We start from the raw sequence: 16,065 nt of genomic DNA, 5'->3' as shown, positions 1-16,065 counted from the left end.
TAGAGATAAAACAACAACAACAACAACAAACAAATTACATAGTCCTAAGGCACCTTGAAAGCTAGTAAGAAGATATGTTTGAGTTGTTTTAGTTCAAAATATTGGTTTTACTGGTTGATCATTAACTTGTGAACTAATATTATTGGCTGGAATTTCGTAATAATTGTGTTTTTCTTTTGATCTAGTTTCTCTTACTAAGCATCTATACAATGGCTTTGTAAAGGCTCAGAATGAATGTTACGATTACGATTGTTAACCAATTAATTGTGCAACAATCAGTTGATAGAGGCATTTGGCTTTGCAGTGGTTAAAGTGATATTTTACTGATAAGCCGCCTCCACTCACTAAAAAAGAAAAAGAAAACAATAAATAAAAGTTATTTTATTTACAAGGTAGTCCTTGAGTTATGTCTGTAACAGAGCCTGACCAGAATAACAGAATTGGAAGGGACCTTGGAGGTCTTCTAGTCCAACTCCCTGCTCAAGCAGGAGACTCTACCATTTCAGACTGATGGTTGTTCAGTCTCTTCTTGAGTGATGGAGCACAACTTCTGAAGGCAAGTCATTCCACTGATTAATCATTCTCAGTATCAGGAAATTTCTACTTTGTTCTAGGTTGCTTCTCTCCATAGTTGCTTCTTGTCTTGCTTTCTTGTGCTTTGGGAAATAAATTGACTCCCTCTTCGTGGCAGCCCCTCAAATATTGGAACACTGCTATCATGTCAACCCTAGTCCTTGTAACTCATAATGGTAATAAAGCAAGTCACTATATGATTGGACCCATTTTTACAATCTTTTTTGCAGCGGTCATAAAGGGAACCCCATGGTCATAAAACAAACCCATTGTTCCCCATGGAAACAATTGCTGAAAACCAGAAATAAATGCCTGTTTTCAGCAAAAATGTTGTAAAATGTGGTCATGTGACCATGGGACACCCCAAACTCTTGTAAATGCAGGCTGGTGGCCAAGCTCCAGATATGCAGTCACATCCACCCACGCTAATCATAATGGCCACCAGGAAGCTTATATGGGGCAGGATGTAAATTTTGGTTAGAGGGCATGGCCAAGGCTGCCTTCTGATTGGTACAGGGAGGAGGGGAGTGGCCAACAGGCCTATAAAAAGGTCTGTTGGCCATGAGCTCCAGAGTAGTGTCCAGTGGTGGGCTGCTACTGGTTCGCCCCAGTTTGGGTGAACCGGTAGCAGCAGTGGGAGGCTCCGCCCACCTGCCCAGACGTCATCAAATACGATCTGCGCATGCGCAGAAGCTTCTGCGCATGTGCAGATGTGGTGCACGTGAGCGAACCGGTAGCAAAGGTAAGTGAAACCCACCCCTGGTAGTGTCCCACTTGAGAGCTGATTCTTGGGATTCGCTGGAGAGATGTTTTAAGAAAGAATTCAACATTGGGTTAGGCCAGGAATGTCCAACCTTGGCAACATTAAGATTTGTGGACTTCAACTCCCAGAATCCCCCAGCCAGCAAAGCTAAGGTTGGACACCTCTGATTTAGGCAGTGACTTTTAGACGGATATTTTTGAGTTTGAAACCTCGTGATGAAAACAACCAACAAGAACTGAATTCAGGAGCCACCTGCTGTTTCCCTGTTGCAGAAAACCACAAGTAACTGGATTTTGTGTATCACAGTATGCAATGCATGGTCCTTTCTTCATAAAGTGAAAATACGATAATCCTAAAATCTACCAATATGAGGGTCAAAAAGGGAGGGAAGGGACCACAAAGGTGACACTGGGAGAAGGCGGCTGCCTGGGACACGTTTTGGTCTTTCTGCCTTCTTGCCAATGATGCGTGGCCTTTGGCAACCTTAGCTTGAGATCATCTTAAAGACACTGTTTAGTCCCAGACTTGTGACCACAACTGAGCTCAACATTTCTGATGCTAAGCAAGGCAGTTGTTAAGTGAGTTGTGCCTCATTTTACAACCTTTTTTTGCCACTGTTTTGCCCTTAAGGGAATCTGGCTTTCCCCATTGACTTTGCTTGTCAGAAGCCAGTTGGGAGGGTTCTAAATGCTGATCACGTGACCTCCCCAGGATAATACAACTGTCATAAATGCATGCCAGTTGCCAAGCATCCAAATTGAACAGTCACTAAACGAATGGTTATAAGTCGAGAACTTATGGCAGTGTTCCAATATTTGAGGGGCTGCCACAAAGAAGAGGGGGTCAATCTATTCTCCAAAGGACCAGAAGGCAGGACAACAAGCGATGGATGGAAACCAATCAAGGAGAGAAGCAACCTAGAACTAAGGGGAAACTTCCTAACAGTGAGGACAATCAACCAGTGGAATAGAAGTTGCCTCCAGAAATTGTGAGTGCTCCATCACTGGGGGTCTTTAAGAAGAGATTGGACAGCCATTTATCCAGAATGGCTTGAGCAGGGGGGTGGAGTAGATGGCCTCCAATCCCTTCCAACTTTGTTAATCTGACTACTTGTAATGATAACCATTATGTCAATCTTATACAATGATGCACCTCCAACTTAGTGGGCATAGCTGTGACTGGATGGAGGAGTTAAGCCATAACTATCTTGCAACTGACACCTTAGCATTTTGAAGTCCTGCAGGTTTGTGAAAGAACAAGCTAATTAGAAAAATGGCAGGCCCCTGCACCCCCTTCCTCCCCTTCATCTGAGCTTTCCCTCAGCGTCAGCAGGGCAGAGTTGCCAATAAAGCTGCAACCTTGACACAGGTGTGGGAGGAGAATGCAGGCAGCGCTCCATTTTGGAGGCTCTGCAGCTACCGACAAGCAGATAAAGCAGCTGATGAAAAACAGGCCTTTGTCTCTCAAAGGGAATGGATGGTGCAGAAAAGAAAGAAGTATAGAGACAGAGCAAAGCACAAGGCACAGGGACTCTACAGGCTAGCCATTAAGAGAGAAGAAAAAGAAAGTAGAAGAAATTCTGGAGAGAGAAGCATTAAGGCAGAATGAGACAGTTTTTCCTGGGTGTCCAGTTGGCACCCTCAGATTGATGGCTATCCAGCTTCCACTTGAACAGGTCCAAGGAACCCCCAACTCTACTTCCAAATTGCTCTTATTTGTTGGAAAAGGTATAAGATCTGCTGCTTGACCAGGGCGTTGGACTAGAAGACTTCCCTTCCAACTTTTATTCTTTTATTCTGTAATATCTGTTATCATGCTTAGTTGGAGGCTGCCTTTGGAGGCTGCAGAAGGAATCCCCGAAGAGGCCAAATTGTCACTAGGAAAGAACTAAGCATCTTGGGGAGTCACAGAACATAGAATTATAGGCCTGGAAAGGACCTCAGAGGTCTTCTAGTCCAACTCCCTGCTCATGACAGGTGACTTTATACCATCCTGGTCAAATGGTTGTCTAGTCTCTTCTTGAAAGTCTCCAGTGTTGGAGCACCCACAACTTCTGGAGACAAGTCGTTCCACTAATGAAATGTTCTAACTATCAAGAAATTTCTCTTTAGTTCTAGATTGGATCTCTCTTAAGTTTCATCTGTTACTTCTTGTCCTGCCTTCATGGTCTTTGGGGAATAGGTTGACCCCCTCTTCTTTGTGGCAGCCTCTCAAATATTGGAACATTTCTATCATAACACCCCTAGTGATACGACAGCATATCATATCAATCCCCTCTTCTTTGTGATAGCCTCTCAAGTTCTGGAAGACAGCTATCATGTCCCCTAGTCCTCCAGAGTAGACATACTCGGTTCTGGCAACTGTTCATCCTAAGTTTTATCTTTATCCTCTAGTTCCCTAGTTATGCGCATAGTTTGTGCATTGCTTTTAGGGCCTCAGCAACTTTTCTATATGATGATGACCAAAACTAGATGCAGTTCTCCAAGTGTAGCTTCACCAGTGCAGTGTAAAGCAATACTAACACTTCACATGATTTTAAAACTTAAATCCCCCTGGTGATGCAACCTAGGACTGCCTTGGCTGTGGGACCCACAGTTCAATTTCTACCTTATGGTACCTGTATTGACTGCTGGATTTTTTCCTTCTCTTTTTAGGGCTGCTGAGTAGCTTGATGGGCAAAGGGGATATAAAAGAAGTGTCTGTTCACTGGAAAGAAAATCTGAAGTGGGGTCAGGGTCTGTGCCCCAACAAAGCAATACACCCTTTGTAAGCTTCTGCTGATTCCATCAAAGGAATTGAAAGGTTCCTTTGGCTCCTGCAAATTCCACTTCAGAAGTGCAACGGGGGCATATTTTCCTTCTGCTGAAGTTTTATACATATAAAACTTAAAGAAAACAATATTCAAGAGCTGCCTCTGAATTTGAAATATCTCCAAAACAGATGATACTTTCTGTTTAAGGTCTATAAAATAACATGCTGCAGTATCATTATCAGACAATGGACTTTAATTCAAATGTCAAATTGTGTTTCACAAGAATGTTAACTATTAGTATTTTAAGATAGTTTAAATATTGATTTTTCATTTAGAGAGGTTATTGTATTATACTTTTTATATGAAAAAAAAAGGTCACTTTTATATTTATTTGATGGGATTTTTTGTTACCTTTTAATCTGTCCCGTTATTCCTATCCTATCTTAGTTTGTATTTTAATATTTATGAAATAAAGATATTTGTAAAAAAAAAAGATGGAACTCATTTTAAATCAATTATCTTTTCCTCCTCCCTCCCTCCCTATTTCTTCTCTGTCCCTCTCTTTCTTTCCTTTGTTGAAAAAGTGGATGGCTTTCATCCCAGATCTGTGTTTCTTGCTCAAAACATATGAGAACAGATTCAATCACGATGGGGGGCACAAAATTTTCTGGAGGTAGCAAATGTCACTTTACAGACAATAAGAGAATTTTTTTTTTTTAATTTGATTTATATGCCGCCCTTCTCCGAAGACTCAGGGTGGCTTACAGTGCGTTAAGCAATAGCCTTCATCCTTTTGTATATTTATACAAAGTCAGCTTATTGCCCCCACAAACTGGGTCCTCATTTCACCTACCTTAGAAAGGATGGAAGGCTGAGTCAACCTTGAGCCTTGGCGAGATTCGAACCCTGCAGTAATTGCAGGCAGCTGGTCTTAATAAGCTTAATAACAGGGTGCCTTAAACCCCTGTACTACCCTGTACTTGCCCTTCATCTAGATCAGTGATGGCTAATCTTTTCTGGACCGAGTGCCCAAAACGTATGCACCTGTATGTGTGAATGCGCACGCGCACGCCCAAACCTCAAAAATGCAATGTAAGTGCGCACCTGGCCCCCCACGCATGCACGCGTGGCCCCCTGCATGCTTCCCTGTATGCTCCCATGGATGCACATATGGCCCCACACACTTGCCCTGTGCATGCACACACCCCACACATGCGCCCTGCGCATGCACGTGCAAGCCCGCACGTCTCCCATCTCCCCATGCGTGGCAGAGACCCAAAGACCAGCTGGCTGGTGGGAGGCACATGCACATGCGCATGCGCAGCGGAGCTGAACTGGGGCGATGGCTCATGTGCCATGAGAGAGGGCGCTGCATGCCATGTGTGGCATGCGTGCCATAGGTTCACCATCACGGGTCTAGATCAATGTTTCTCAACCTTGGCAATTTTAAGATGTGCGGATTTCAATTACCAGAGTTCACATCACTATTGATCTGGTGGAAAATTAAACTTTCCCTTTTCTCTGATTTAGGGCATTTCACTTTTAATCTTTTTTATTGTTTACATTTGGAAATGTTATAGGTCTGTATTGGACTAAACAAGTGATTTCTTATTAATTGTATTTATTCGATACACGAGTATGAGTCAAAAAGAGGGCTGTGAAAATATTTTCAACTAGACAACTAGACACAAGAACAGTTTTTTCCCGAATGCCATCACTCTGCTAAACAAATAATTCCCTCAATTCTGTCAAACTATTCACTGTCTGCATTATTACTATTAATCTTCTCATCGTTCCTATCACCCATCTCCTCCCACTTATGACTGCATGATTGTAACTTTGTTGCTTGTATCCTTACGATTTATATTGATATTGTTTCCTAGTATGATTCGATTGCTTATTTGTACCCTATGACTATCATTAAGTGTTGTACTTATGATTCTTGATGAATGTATCTTTTCTTTTTATGTACGCTGAGAGTGTATGCACCAAAGATCACACTTGGCCAATAAAGAATTCTATCTTCTATCTATTCTCTTTGAAGCTAACATGACTCTATTGGTTCTGTTGCTATCTATGAGCGCCATTGGGGAAAATAACCAAGCATTTGCCTATTTATTTTAGGTAGAATCTTCTGCTTTGTAAAAAAAAAAAAGAAAAAGAAAAAGAAAAGAAGGCAGAATGTTTTTCTTCTTGATGAGGGCAGCCAGTAGGCTTGCACAAAAGTTGGGAACTAGTAGCAGAGATACAAGGTTCTTCCCTGACCTTTTCTGTCCTTGTTGAATGCAGAGAAGCTCCTTGCTCCTCACCGCCCAAACCGAACACGAGGCCCCACCTACTCCGAGATGCAGGTGGAGGAAAGACGCTGTCTCCATCTGTTCCCAGGACTGACACAAGATCTTGCAAGAGAACGGAGATTCTTCTCGCCTTCTCAGACTCAGGCGGCATGTGGAATCCTGCAAGCATGTTGCAAACATGCCCCCACCCAGGGCTCTCCCCCTCACTCCGTGGGGCCTTGGGTGGTTCCGTGCCAACTCTTGGTCCTTTTTCTCAGCAACCAGACCCATTTCTAACCCAAAGAAGCCGATTCCCCCCTCCCCCTCCCATCTCCTCCTCTCGAAATGTACCCAGGGGACCCTATTAGACTACTTGAGAGAAAGTGGTTTGAAGACTGCAGCCTAAAGCCACCATATCATTATGATGTCTATACATTACAGAACATTTTAACTCTCCTGGGAAAGTTGCTAAAAAGGTTAATGATGTAATTACTGTTATTATCATAAGCATAATGAATGGAATTGCCTCATTTACTTAAATGCTGCCAAGCTATTTGCTCCTTGCTGGACGCCTCCCCAAAGGATAGCATCTCTGCTAATCCTCCTGGCAAATTTGTTCCTTTCTTTCATGTTAAACGCTGTGAAGGACTGCAAGACCAGTTGGAAGCCCCAGGTCCAGTTCTCTGCTGCAGAGTTCCAGTGGGTGTTGAGTGTGTGCAAATTCTCAGGATTGCAAAATGTAACTAGCAAGACTTCCTCTGTCACTCTGACCCAGTATTTCTCAACCTTGGCAACTTTAAGATGGGTGAACTTCAGAATTTCCCAGTCAGTATGGCTGCTAGGGAATTCTGGGAGTTGAAGTTCACTATCTTAAAGGTGATAAGGTTGCCAACCCTTCTTAAACTCAGCAGCTGGATTCTACATAGCAAGAAGCCACAACATGTGCTAGTTTCTGCTTTCTGGGGTTCATAACTGCCATATATGGTGCATTGTTCAATATGACTCTTCAGGGCTTGTTTTTTTTTTTAATTTGATTTATATGCCGCCCTTCTCTGGAGACTCAGGGCAGCTTACAATGCGTTAAGCAATAGCCTTCATACTTTTGTATATTTATACAAAGTCAGCTTATTGCCCCCACAAACTGGGTCCTCATTTAACCTACCTTAGAAAGGATGGAAGGCTGAGTCAACCTTGAGCCTGGTAAGATTCGAACCTGCAGAAATTGCAGGCAGCTGTGTTAATTACAGGGTGCATTAAACCACTGTACTACCAAGGTTCACAAAACATATTTAAAACAATAGCAATAATAGCACTTAGACTTATATACTGCTTTGCAGCCCTCTCTAAGCGGTTTACAGAGACAGCCTCTTGCCCCCAACAATCTGAGTCCTCATTTTACTCACCTCAGGAGGATGGAAGGCTGAGTCAAGCTTGATCCGATGAGAATTAAACTGCTGAACTGCTGGCAGCCAGCAATCAGCAATCAGCAGAAGTAGCCTGCAGTGCTGCATTCTAACCACTGTGCCACAGCTCACGGTTTAATGTTGGCAAAACCAACCATTTGAATACAGGTAGTTCTCAACTTGCAATGATTTGTTTAGTGACCATTCAAGAGTATAAACATTGAAAAAAGTGACTTATGACCGATTTTTCACACAACCATTGCATTGGTCTATTGTCTATTGTCACGTGATAAATATTGGGATGCTTGGCAGCTGGTTCATATTTATGATGGTTGCAGTGTCTGGGATCAGGTGATCCCTTTTGCAACGTTTTAACAAGCAAAGTCAATGAGGATATTAGACTCACTTAACAATATTACTAACTTAACACCTGCAGTGGTTCACTTAATAAATGTGGCAAGAAGGGTCATTAATGGGGCAAAATTCACTTAATTGTCTTGCTTAGCAATAGAAATTTTTGGTTCAATTGTGGTTGTAAGTCAAAGGCTACCTGTACAAAGATACAAGAGTCTTTATTTTTTCATTAAGATTAAATATTGTTTTGTTAACTATACAAGCATAATATAAATGAAATTCTTTTAAAAACAACCACAGCTACTGGATTCTGAATCCAATTTTCCTTCATTCTTCAGTTCAGCTTAACTGATGACAATTGACCACTTTCTTTGTAAAAAAAAAAACCATGAATGTCCTTGACCCATGGTGCATATGTTCTCCCAGGCTGGGATGAATGTCTGGATGGGACCATAAGGAGACAGATGTTCTGCGCCAGATACAAGCATGTCTTCATCTGCTGAGGGCTGCACTTCTCTGGATGTATTTTGGGGCTGTTGAGGGACATGCTCAGCTGTTCAAAGAGATCCCATCATGGGTGCCATGGGATAAGGGTGGTAGTTGATAGCAAAGTATCAGTTTTTCCCAGTCTTTCTCAAACATGTTAAGTCTATCTATTGGCTTATAGATGTCCAAATTCTAAGCATGACAACAAATTAGATATTTTTACAGTGTGCAATTTAAAATTAAAGGGGTAAACCTACTAGTGGCCTTTCATTTGTGCAATTCTTTTCTTTTCTAATTCTTTTTAATCTTGCTGCTTTCACAATTATACAGTTATAGGACAAAAGAAAATATTCTATTAAAAATTTAAGATACTTACATACTCTTCCTAGAATATGTGGTAGATACACTGAAGCAGTAGGCGTGAGCTTAAATTGACTCCAGAGGATGGTAGAGGACAGGAAGGCTTGCAGGAACATTGTCCATGGGGTCACAATGGGTCAGACACGACTTCGCAACTAACAAGAAGAAGAAGGAGATAGTAAAATCCTCAATCTGGCAAGATTTTATTTATAGACACAAAATAATAAAGAACTCTGCTTGGAAGAATCACCACTGAATCATCATCATTCTTGGCTTTGGGCCTGACAGAAGATCACTTGGAAGCTGCAGCCGGCTACGTCTTGATTTGTCCATGGAACATAACTGCTTTGAGAGTTGCAATGCTTACCTGTTTGCCTCTGGGAAAAATTCAAGGTGTTGGTTGTCACCTTTAAAGTGGGCCTGTGCTATTAGATTGCAGAAGGGACTTCATCCAGGGTCCCTCTTTTGAAGAATGTTAGCTACAATGTGTTAAGGCAGTCTTTTATTTATCACTGCCCCCATTCTCTGAAATAGCCTCAAGATCTGACTTGCCCCAACCTTATTGGGATTTAGGAAGGCAAAGAAAACCTGGCTAGGATTTGGAAAGGAATTGATTTAGAACATTGAAGATACAATAACATAGTTGGAAGGGATCTTTGAGGTCTTCTAGTCCAACCCCCTGGCTCAAGCAGCAGACCAGTGTTGGTGAACTTTTTTGGCACCAAGTACTGAAACGGGAGTGTGTACGTGCGTGCTGGAAACCGGAAGAGCAGCTGGCGCAAGCTGGAAACCGGAAGATCATCTTCCTGGCATGTACATGCGCATTGGGTGACTGCTTTTCTGCTTTCCGGCACTCCAGTGTGCGTGAAGACCAACTGGCCGGCGTGCTGGACCCTGGAAGAGCAACGGGTGATGGTTTGCGTGCCTGGAAAGATGGTCTGCAAGCCACTTCTGGCACCCTTGACATAGGTTTGCCCTAGATCATTTCAGACAAATAGCTGTCCAGTCTCTTCTTCAACTTCTGAAGGCAAGCATACCACTGGTTAATTGTTCCGTCACAAACAGCAACAACATAAGCAAAGCTGTGTTTATGCACTGGGGAGCTCAAGGGTGAATTGTGCAGTTGGAACATGCTTTAAAAGTTATTTAGTCTCAGCAAGCTGGTCTAGGATTCACTGAAATATTTGGCAAATTTATTTAGTTATTTATATGGACACTAATCTTGCAAACATAACTCTTGGGGGCTAACCATGCAAACAAATATGAGCAAAACCCCAAAGTTTTGCAAAGCAGGCAGGTCTTAAGACCAGCAACCTCTGCTCGAAGACCCCCGGCAAAGTAGATTTCACCACTTTCTGCGGAGGGGCTTCCATTGGCTTCCAGCTTGATCCTTCAGGAAGTTCTGCCTGATGTCTAGCTTGAACTTGAAGCTTGAAATAAAGGCTTGTACATAGCATGGAACCTTATGGTCAGCTGTACATGTCAAAGGGAAGGCGAGTCAAAAGTGTGGTCCCAGGAAATAAATATAATCCCAAACTGGATTGTATCCCTGGATTAGATACCACTCAGGCTGGGCCTGTCCTTCTGACAGAATTCCTGACTGAGATGCATTTTGTGTGATGCATGATGCACAGGTCTGCACTGCTGCTATTCTGTTATCGAACAGGCTGAAATATCAAGAACAAATATACTGGGTTTTAAACCCCTGTATGGATTGGAAGGTATCAATACCAATTGATGCAGCCTGGGATTGTATTTATTCCCTGGGATCAAATTTTTGATTCACATTCCCTTTGATATGTACAGTTGACCATAAGTCATGCTTTATCCATGCCTTTTTTTTTTCTATACAAATGTAGGATTTTGCATTTGCTCCTATTAGAATTCATCCTGCTGATTTCCATTTATTTTTCCAGCATCCCAAGATCCTCTGAAACTTAAACTTATTTTCTATATGTCTCTATTTTGTTGCTGGTTCTTGACCAAATAAAGATTACCAGTACTTGAGGCTTAAACTAGATACTGTCTTCTAATGAATCAAAGATGACTTCAAAAGAAAATATCTGGTTCATCTGCAAACCAGATAAATCATATTTCCTAACTCATCCAAGTCATTAATTAATATATTAAATTGCAGACCTACAACAGTCCCCTGTGGCATGCCATTTGACACTTCCTTCCAGCCTGATGCAGAGCCATTGATGTTAGGATAATTTTATAAATTTATATACTGTCCAACTCTCAGCGATGTTATAAATGGTTTACCAATGGTTAAAAACATTTAATCAAGAAAATATTTTTCAAAAGTGCTGTGAGCCATTGCCTATTTCCTGGGGCCAAGGGAGCGACTGGCCCAAGGTCTCCCAGTTGGCTTTGTGCCTAAGGGAGGACTAGAATTCACCGTCTCCCAGTTTCTAGCTTGGTGCCTTAATCATTGCGCCAAATGGGCTCTCCACATCGACTGCCCCTTAGGCCGAATCCGGGCACTCCATTAACATTTTGCTAGTCTCAATCCAGTAAATGAGAGCCAGTTTAAGGCATCATCAGGCTAGAGACCGGGAGGCTGCGAGTTCTAGTCCCCACTTAACCACAGCTGGGAGACTTTGGGCCAGTCACTCATTCTCCGCCCGCGGAAGGAGGCAATGGCAAAGCACTTCTGAAAAGCCTTGCCAAGACAACTGCAGGGCCCGAACGGGAGGAAAACATGCCAGTCAATGGGAAAGGCGAAGGGAGACTGGCGGGGTCTTCCTCAGCTCTCCGGCCTGTCTCCAAACGGCCAAAACCCCTTTGGGCATCCTCTGGAGTTCGGCATTTCTCCTCAGAAGGGAGTGGACTTCAACTCCCAGAATTCCCCAGCCAGTTTGGCTTTGTTTGGACATAGGAAGGACGATTCCAGAGGGATTCTACTGTCCGAAAAGCGAGAGATAGCGGAACCCCTGCGCTCCCCGCGCCGGGAAGCTCAATCGGCGGCCCGGCAACGGGCCCAACTCGACTTCCACACGCTCCCCTCGGGCAGGCCTGCAAGAATCCACGCAAGCGCAGTAGGCCGCCAAGCCGGCTCCTCACAGGGCGCACGCGCAGCCGGGTGGGCGGGGTCATCTCGCTCGTCCCTTTCGCCGCCAGGCGCCGCTGGCTTCCCCGACGCGCTGCGCCGAGGCACGTGAGCCTGTTTGGGCCACGTGACGCGCCGCCGGCTCGCGCGGGTTGCGTGCGTGAGTGCGTGCGCGGGCAACGCGCCTCCGCCCCGCCCCGCGCCCGCCGAGCCCCGCCCCCTCCGCGCGAGAACGAGCGAGCGAGCGAGCGGCCTCCCCTCAGGAGCTCGCCCGGCCCGATCCGCTCCCTCCGCCGCCGCCGCCGCCCTCCCGCTCGGTTATGAGGCGCGCCCGCCGGCGCTGGAGCGCAGCTGGGTTTGTGCGGCGCGGCCGCCGCTGAGGCTTCGCCGCCTCCGCTTGGGCGGGGACCGCCTTCCCAGCCCCCGCCGCCGCCGCCGCCGCCGCCATCGCCGCCAGGATGGGCCGGGAGCCGCAGCCGGGCCGCCGCTGAGCGCGAGACGCGGAGGGAGCCGAGAGCGGCAGCGGGAGGAGGAGGAGGAGAAGGACGAGGAGGAGGAGGAGGAGGAGGGCCGGCGCCATGGCGGAGCAGACCTACTCCTGGTGAGCGCCGCCGACCCCCGGCCTCCCCGCAGCCCCCGGGAGCCCCGTTGGCCGAGCCCCCGCTCGCAGCCTTCCCTTCTCGGGCCGCCCCGAGCTGCCGAGGCGCCGCGCTCCGGTTGTGGTGGTGGTGGTGGGGGGGGCGACCCGGGGGCCTCCGGCCTTGGGAGCTTTTGTCCCCCTGAGGAAAAAGGGGCCGAGCGACCCTCCTCCCCCTCCCCCCCCGGCGCTCGGCTGGGCCTGGAGCGCACCTGGAGGGCCCACCTGGCTGGGCAGCGGTCCTCGGCCACCAGCGCTTCCCTCTCCCCCAAAGACCGAGCCGCGGGGCCGATTCGAGGCCTGTGGTTGGCCTAGAAAGTAGCCGATTCGGGGGCGCTCAGTCGGGGGGGGGTGGAAGATGGAGGAGGAGGAGGCGCCTGTGTGTGTGTGTGTGCCATGTTGCCAGACAGGCTTGGGAACCCCGCTGGGCGGGCATCGGAGAAACGTCCGGGATGCTGCAACCGTCTCCCTGCTCGGGGCTTAGAGCAGCCGAGCATCCCACCTGCACGCACATCGCACCGGGCTGCTGCCTGGCTCCAGCCGTTTGCTCTCGGCGCGCCTTTTATGGCAGTCTCCGAGGTGCCTCCTGCCAGGAACAGGTTTGTTTGGGTGGAGAACCCAAAAGCGAGTGGGAGCTGAAGGCCATTTTCCGAGGGGAAAGGGATTAAGAGAGCCTGGCTTTCCTATTGTCATGCTGATGGGGGCTCCTAGCAACTTGTCTAGTTGTGGGGGCAACCTTGTGATGTCTGGGGAATAACGGGGGCTGCAGCTTTGCACGTGTCTCACAATGGCTGTTTTCCCTGAAATCTGCAATTGTAAGAAGAGGCAGCCCTGTCCTTTCTGTTAATGCCTTCTGAGGATGAACTCTTACAGAGGCATGATTCATACTACAGTTCACCCTAAGCCATAATGTAGCTTAATTTTATTATTTATTTACTAATTTTACAGACTACTATAGTCCAACAAATTCCCAGTGGTTTAGAATATTTAGAATATTCCTTTTAAAAGATCAAATTTTGATAAACGGTACAACTGATAAAACACTAGGTATCTATTTTCATTATTGGATCCTGTAAAGCCAAGCATTGTACTTTGTAAATGATGGTATATTGTTTAGTGTAGTGTGTAAAAACAGCTAAGATCTAGTGGGCTTCGAATGGACATAATATTACACCATGTTTTTAAGTATAGTCGGGAATTTGGTTTTCATACATAAGATTCTCACATAAAGCAGTAAATATAAAAGCTTGGATGGCTATTGTGTTAAGTGGTGGCCTTTCATATTCCTTTGATGATCTTTTTGTGAGCTTAGGATCAGTTATTTGGTTAGAGCCATTTTGGTCTAGTGGTTAAGGCACTAAGGCTAGAAACCTGGAGATTGGGAGTTGCATGAAAGCTAACTTAGTGACTTGGGGCCAGTTGCTCTCTAAGCCCAACAGCCTCACAGGGATGTTGTGGGGAAAATAGGCGGAGGAAAGATTGTTAGGTATGTTTGCTGCCTTAGTTATTGATAAAAATAAAGGGATAAAAATAAATAAATTAAACTGATGTCATATGGCTGAAAATTAGTGGAATGTAGGCTTAATTCCAAAGCTGGATGTTTGTGAGGCAGTGATACCATTGACCTGAGTATAACTGTTAGAGTGAATTGTGGTTAAATTGAGATAACTAATTACTTAGAAAAATATTTGACTTGAAATGTTATGTTTTGGCCAACATGCCAGTTAAAATGACCTATTGCTAACATCCTGATTGAGATTTCAGTCCTGACACCCATGATAACTAAGGACATTTGTTCTTCAACAAAGAATATTTGTAGCTCAGGGTTGAAACGAAGGGTCCTTGGGACAGTCTGAACTTCTTTTCTTGCAGATGTTTCATTACCAACTAGCTAACATCATCAGGTGATTCAAGGACCAAGGTCCCCTCATTTCTTCTTCTATTCAATTGTGTCTGATTCTTGGAGACTGCCTGGGCAAGTCCCTGTGGTTTTCTTGGCAAGTTTTTCTCAGAAGTGATTTGCCATTGCCTCCTTCCTAGAGCTGAGAGAATGTGCCCAAGGCAGGACTAGGAATTATGGACTCCTGGTTTCCTGCCTGATGTTTTCACAATTACCCCAAATCGGCTCTCAATTGATAGATTTTTTTAAAAATTCTTGAGTCACAACAATATCCACTTGGAAGTTCTTAAAGAATTATTCTATCAGAAATATTTCTGTTTAAAGTTGATGTCTTTTTCTGAAAACTAGAAAATCATTAACTCCAGGTTTTAAAAGGATGTAGGGAGGAGGCAGGATTGACTGGCATATAATATCCTTTCTAAGTAAATGATAAAAAGCATTATTGAAGAAGCAGTAATTAAATATACATACAGAAGAACAAGCTTGCTCTAAAGAACCAACATGGCTTCTACAAAGAGGTCAGCAAGCATGTAGACTGGTTATAGTCAACAGATTGTATATTTGATATTTCAAAAAGCTTTCGTTGATCTCCCTCATCCAAAGCTCTCATAAAATCTTAAAACCATACAATAAAAGAGCAGGTCCTGCCATAGATGTTCAAAATGGACACAATATTCGGATGCTTTTAATTTATTTGGATTTAGAATTGAATAGAGAATTGGCCAGTTTGCTAGTGATATCAGTTGTAAAATCAAAAGAAGACTCTGGGAACTTCAAAAAGATCTCTCCAAAGGGGATGAATAATGAAAGATGTGGTTTGCAATTGCAAAAAGCATCTGGCACATTTTTCCTCAAAAATTTCTCATGTGTACAATTCAAACTGGTGATGAGTGACAAGGAAGAGTTTCTTGAAGACAGACATAATCATTATTAGCCAGAGTATTATGGGTACTGTGAAAAAGTTAAGTTCAAACCAATAAATTCTTAAAGGAACCAAAACTTAACTAGCCACTATAATATGATTGGACCACACTTGGAAGGTTATGTGCAGCCCTGGTCGCCATAATACCTGAAAAGTGGGATATTGGCTGGCTCCCGGTGGTCTTCCGGGCGCGCTTCAAGGTTTTGGTTACCACCTTTAGAGCGCTCCATGGCTGAGGACCGGGGTATCTACAAGACCGCGTTCTGCTACCAATAGCCTCTCACCGCCCAGTACGCTCCCATAGAGGGGCTTCTCAGGGTGCCGTCGGCCAAACAGTGTCGACTGGCGGCCCCCAGGGGGAGAGCCTTCTCTGTGGGGGCACCTACCATCTGGAACGAGCTCCCTCCAGAGATACGGAGGATCCCGGATCTGCGCACGTTTCGTTGTGCTCTCAAAACTTTCTTATTTCAGCAGGCTGGCCTGGCCTAACTCCTCTTTTAAATTTTTAATTCGTTTGATTTTATAAATTGGGTGTTTTAATCTGTGTTTCGGCCAAAATATTTAATAATTTTAAGGGATTTTTAATA

At 44.8% G+C, this 16,065-nt stretch overlaps 2 protein-coding genes across 5 annotated transcripts in view; one reads left to right on the top strand and one right to left on the bottom strand.

Moving 5' to 3' along the window:
* HNF1A (HNF1 homeobox A) overlaps nucleotides 1-12,959 on the bottom strand; it is a 42,970-nt gene extending 30,011 nt beyond the window's left edge. The window contains exons 1-2 of one of the 2 annotated variants that reach the window (XM_034438484.3): nucleotides 12,882-12,959; nucleotides 8,984-9,122 (exon numbers count right to left, since the gene is read on the bottom strand). Coding sequence is in view for 1 of the 2 variants with exons in the window: in XM_087880610.1 (XP_087736736.1) it covers nucleotides 8,984-8,985 (2 nt within the window). In the remaining variant the exon portion in view is untranslated. Of the gene's footprint in view, nucleotides 1-8,983; nucleotides 9,123-12,881 lie in introns of those variants that run through there. The other variant, XM_087880610.1, reaches the window with a different exon arrangement.
* SPPL3 (signal peptide peptidase like 3) overlaps nucleotides 12,044-16,065 on the top strand; it is an 85,408-nt gene continuing 81,386 nt past the window's right edge. Inside the window, exon 1 of one of the 3 annotated variants that reach the window (XM_034438481.3) lies at nucleotides 12,044-12,620. In XM_034438481.3, the coding sequence (XP_034294372.1) occupies nucleotides 12,598-12,620 (23 nt within the window). In that variant the 5' untranslated portion in view covers nucleotides 12,044-12,597. Of the gene's footprint in view, nucleotides 12,621-13,004; nucleotides 13,256-16,065 lie in introns of those variants that run through there. The other 2 variants (XM_087880611.1, XM_034438480.3) reach the window with 2 other exon arrangements.

This window comes from Pantherophis guttatus, chromosome 17 (assembly GCF_059756535.1).
Source record: "Pantherophis guttatus breed Tessera chromosome 17, ASM5975653v1, whole genome shotgun sequence".
NCBI classification, from domain to species: Eukaryota; Metazoa; Chordata; class Lepidosauria; order Squamata; family Colubridae; genus Pantherophis; species Pantherophis guttatus.
This window is presented reverse-complemented; position numbering and strand designations above follow the sequence as displayed.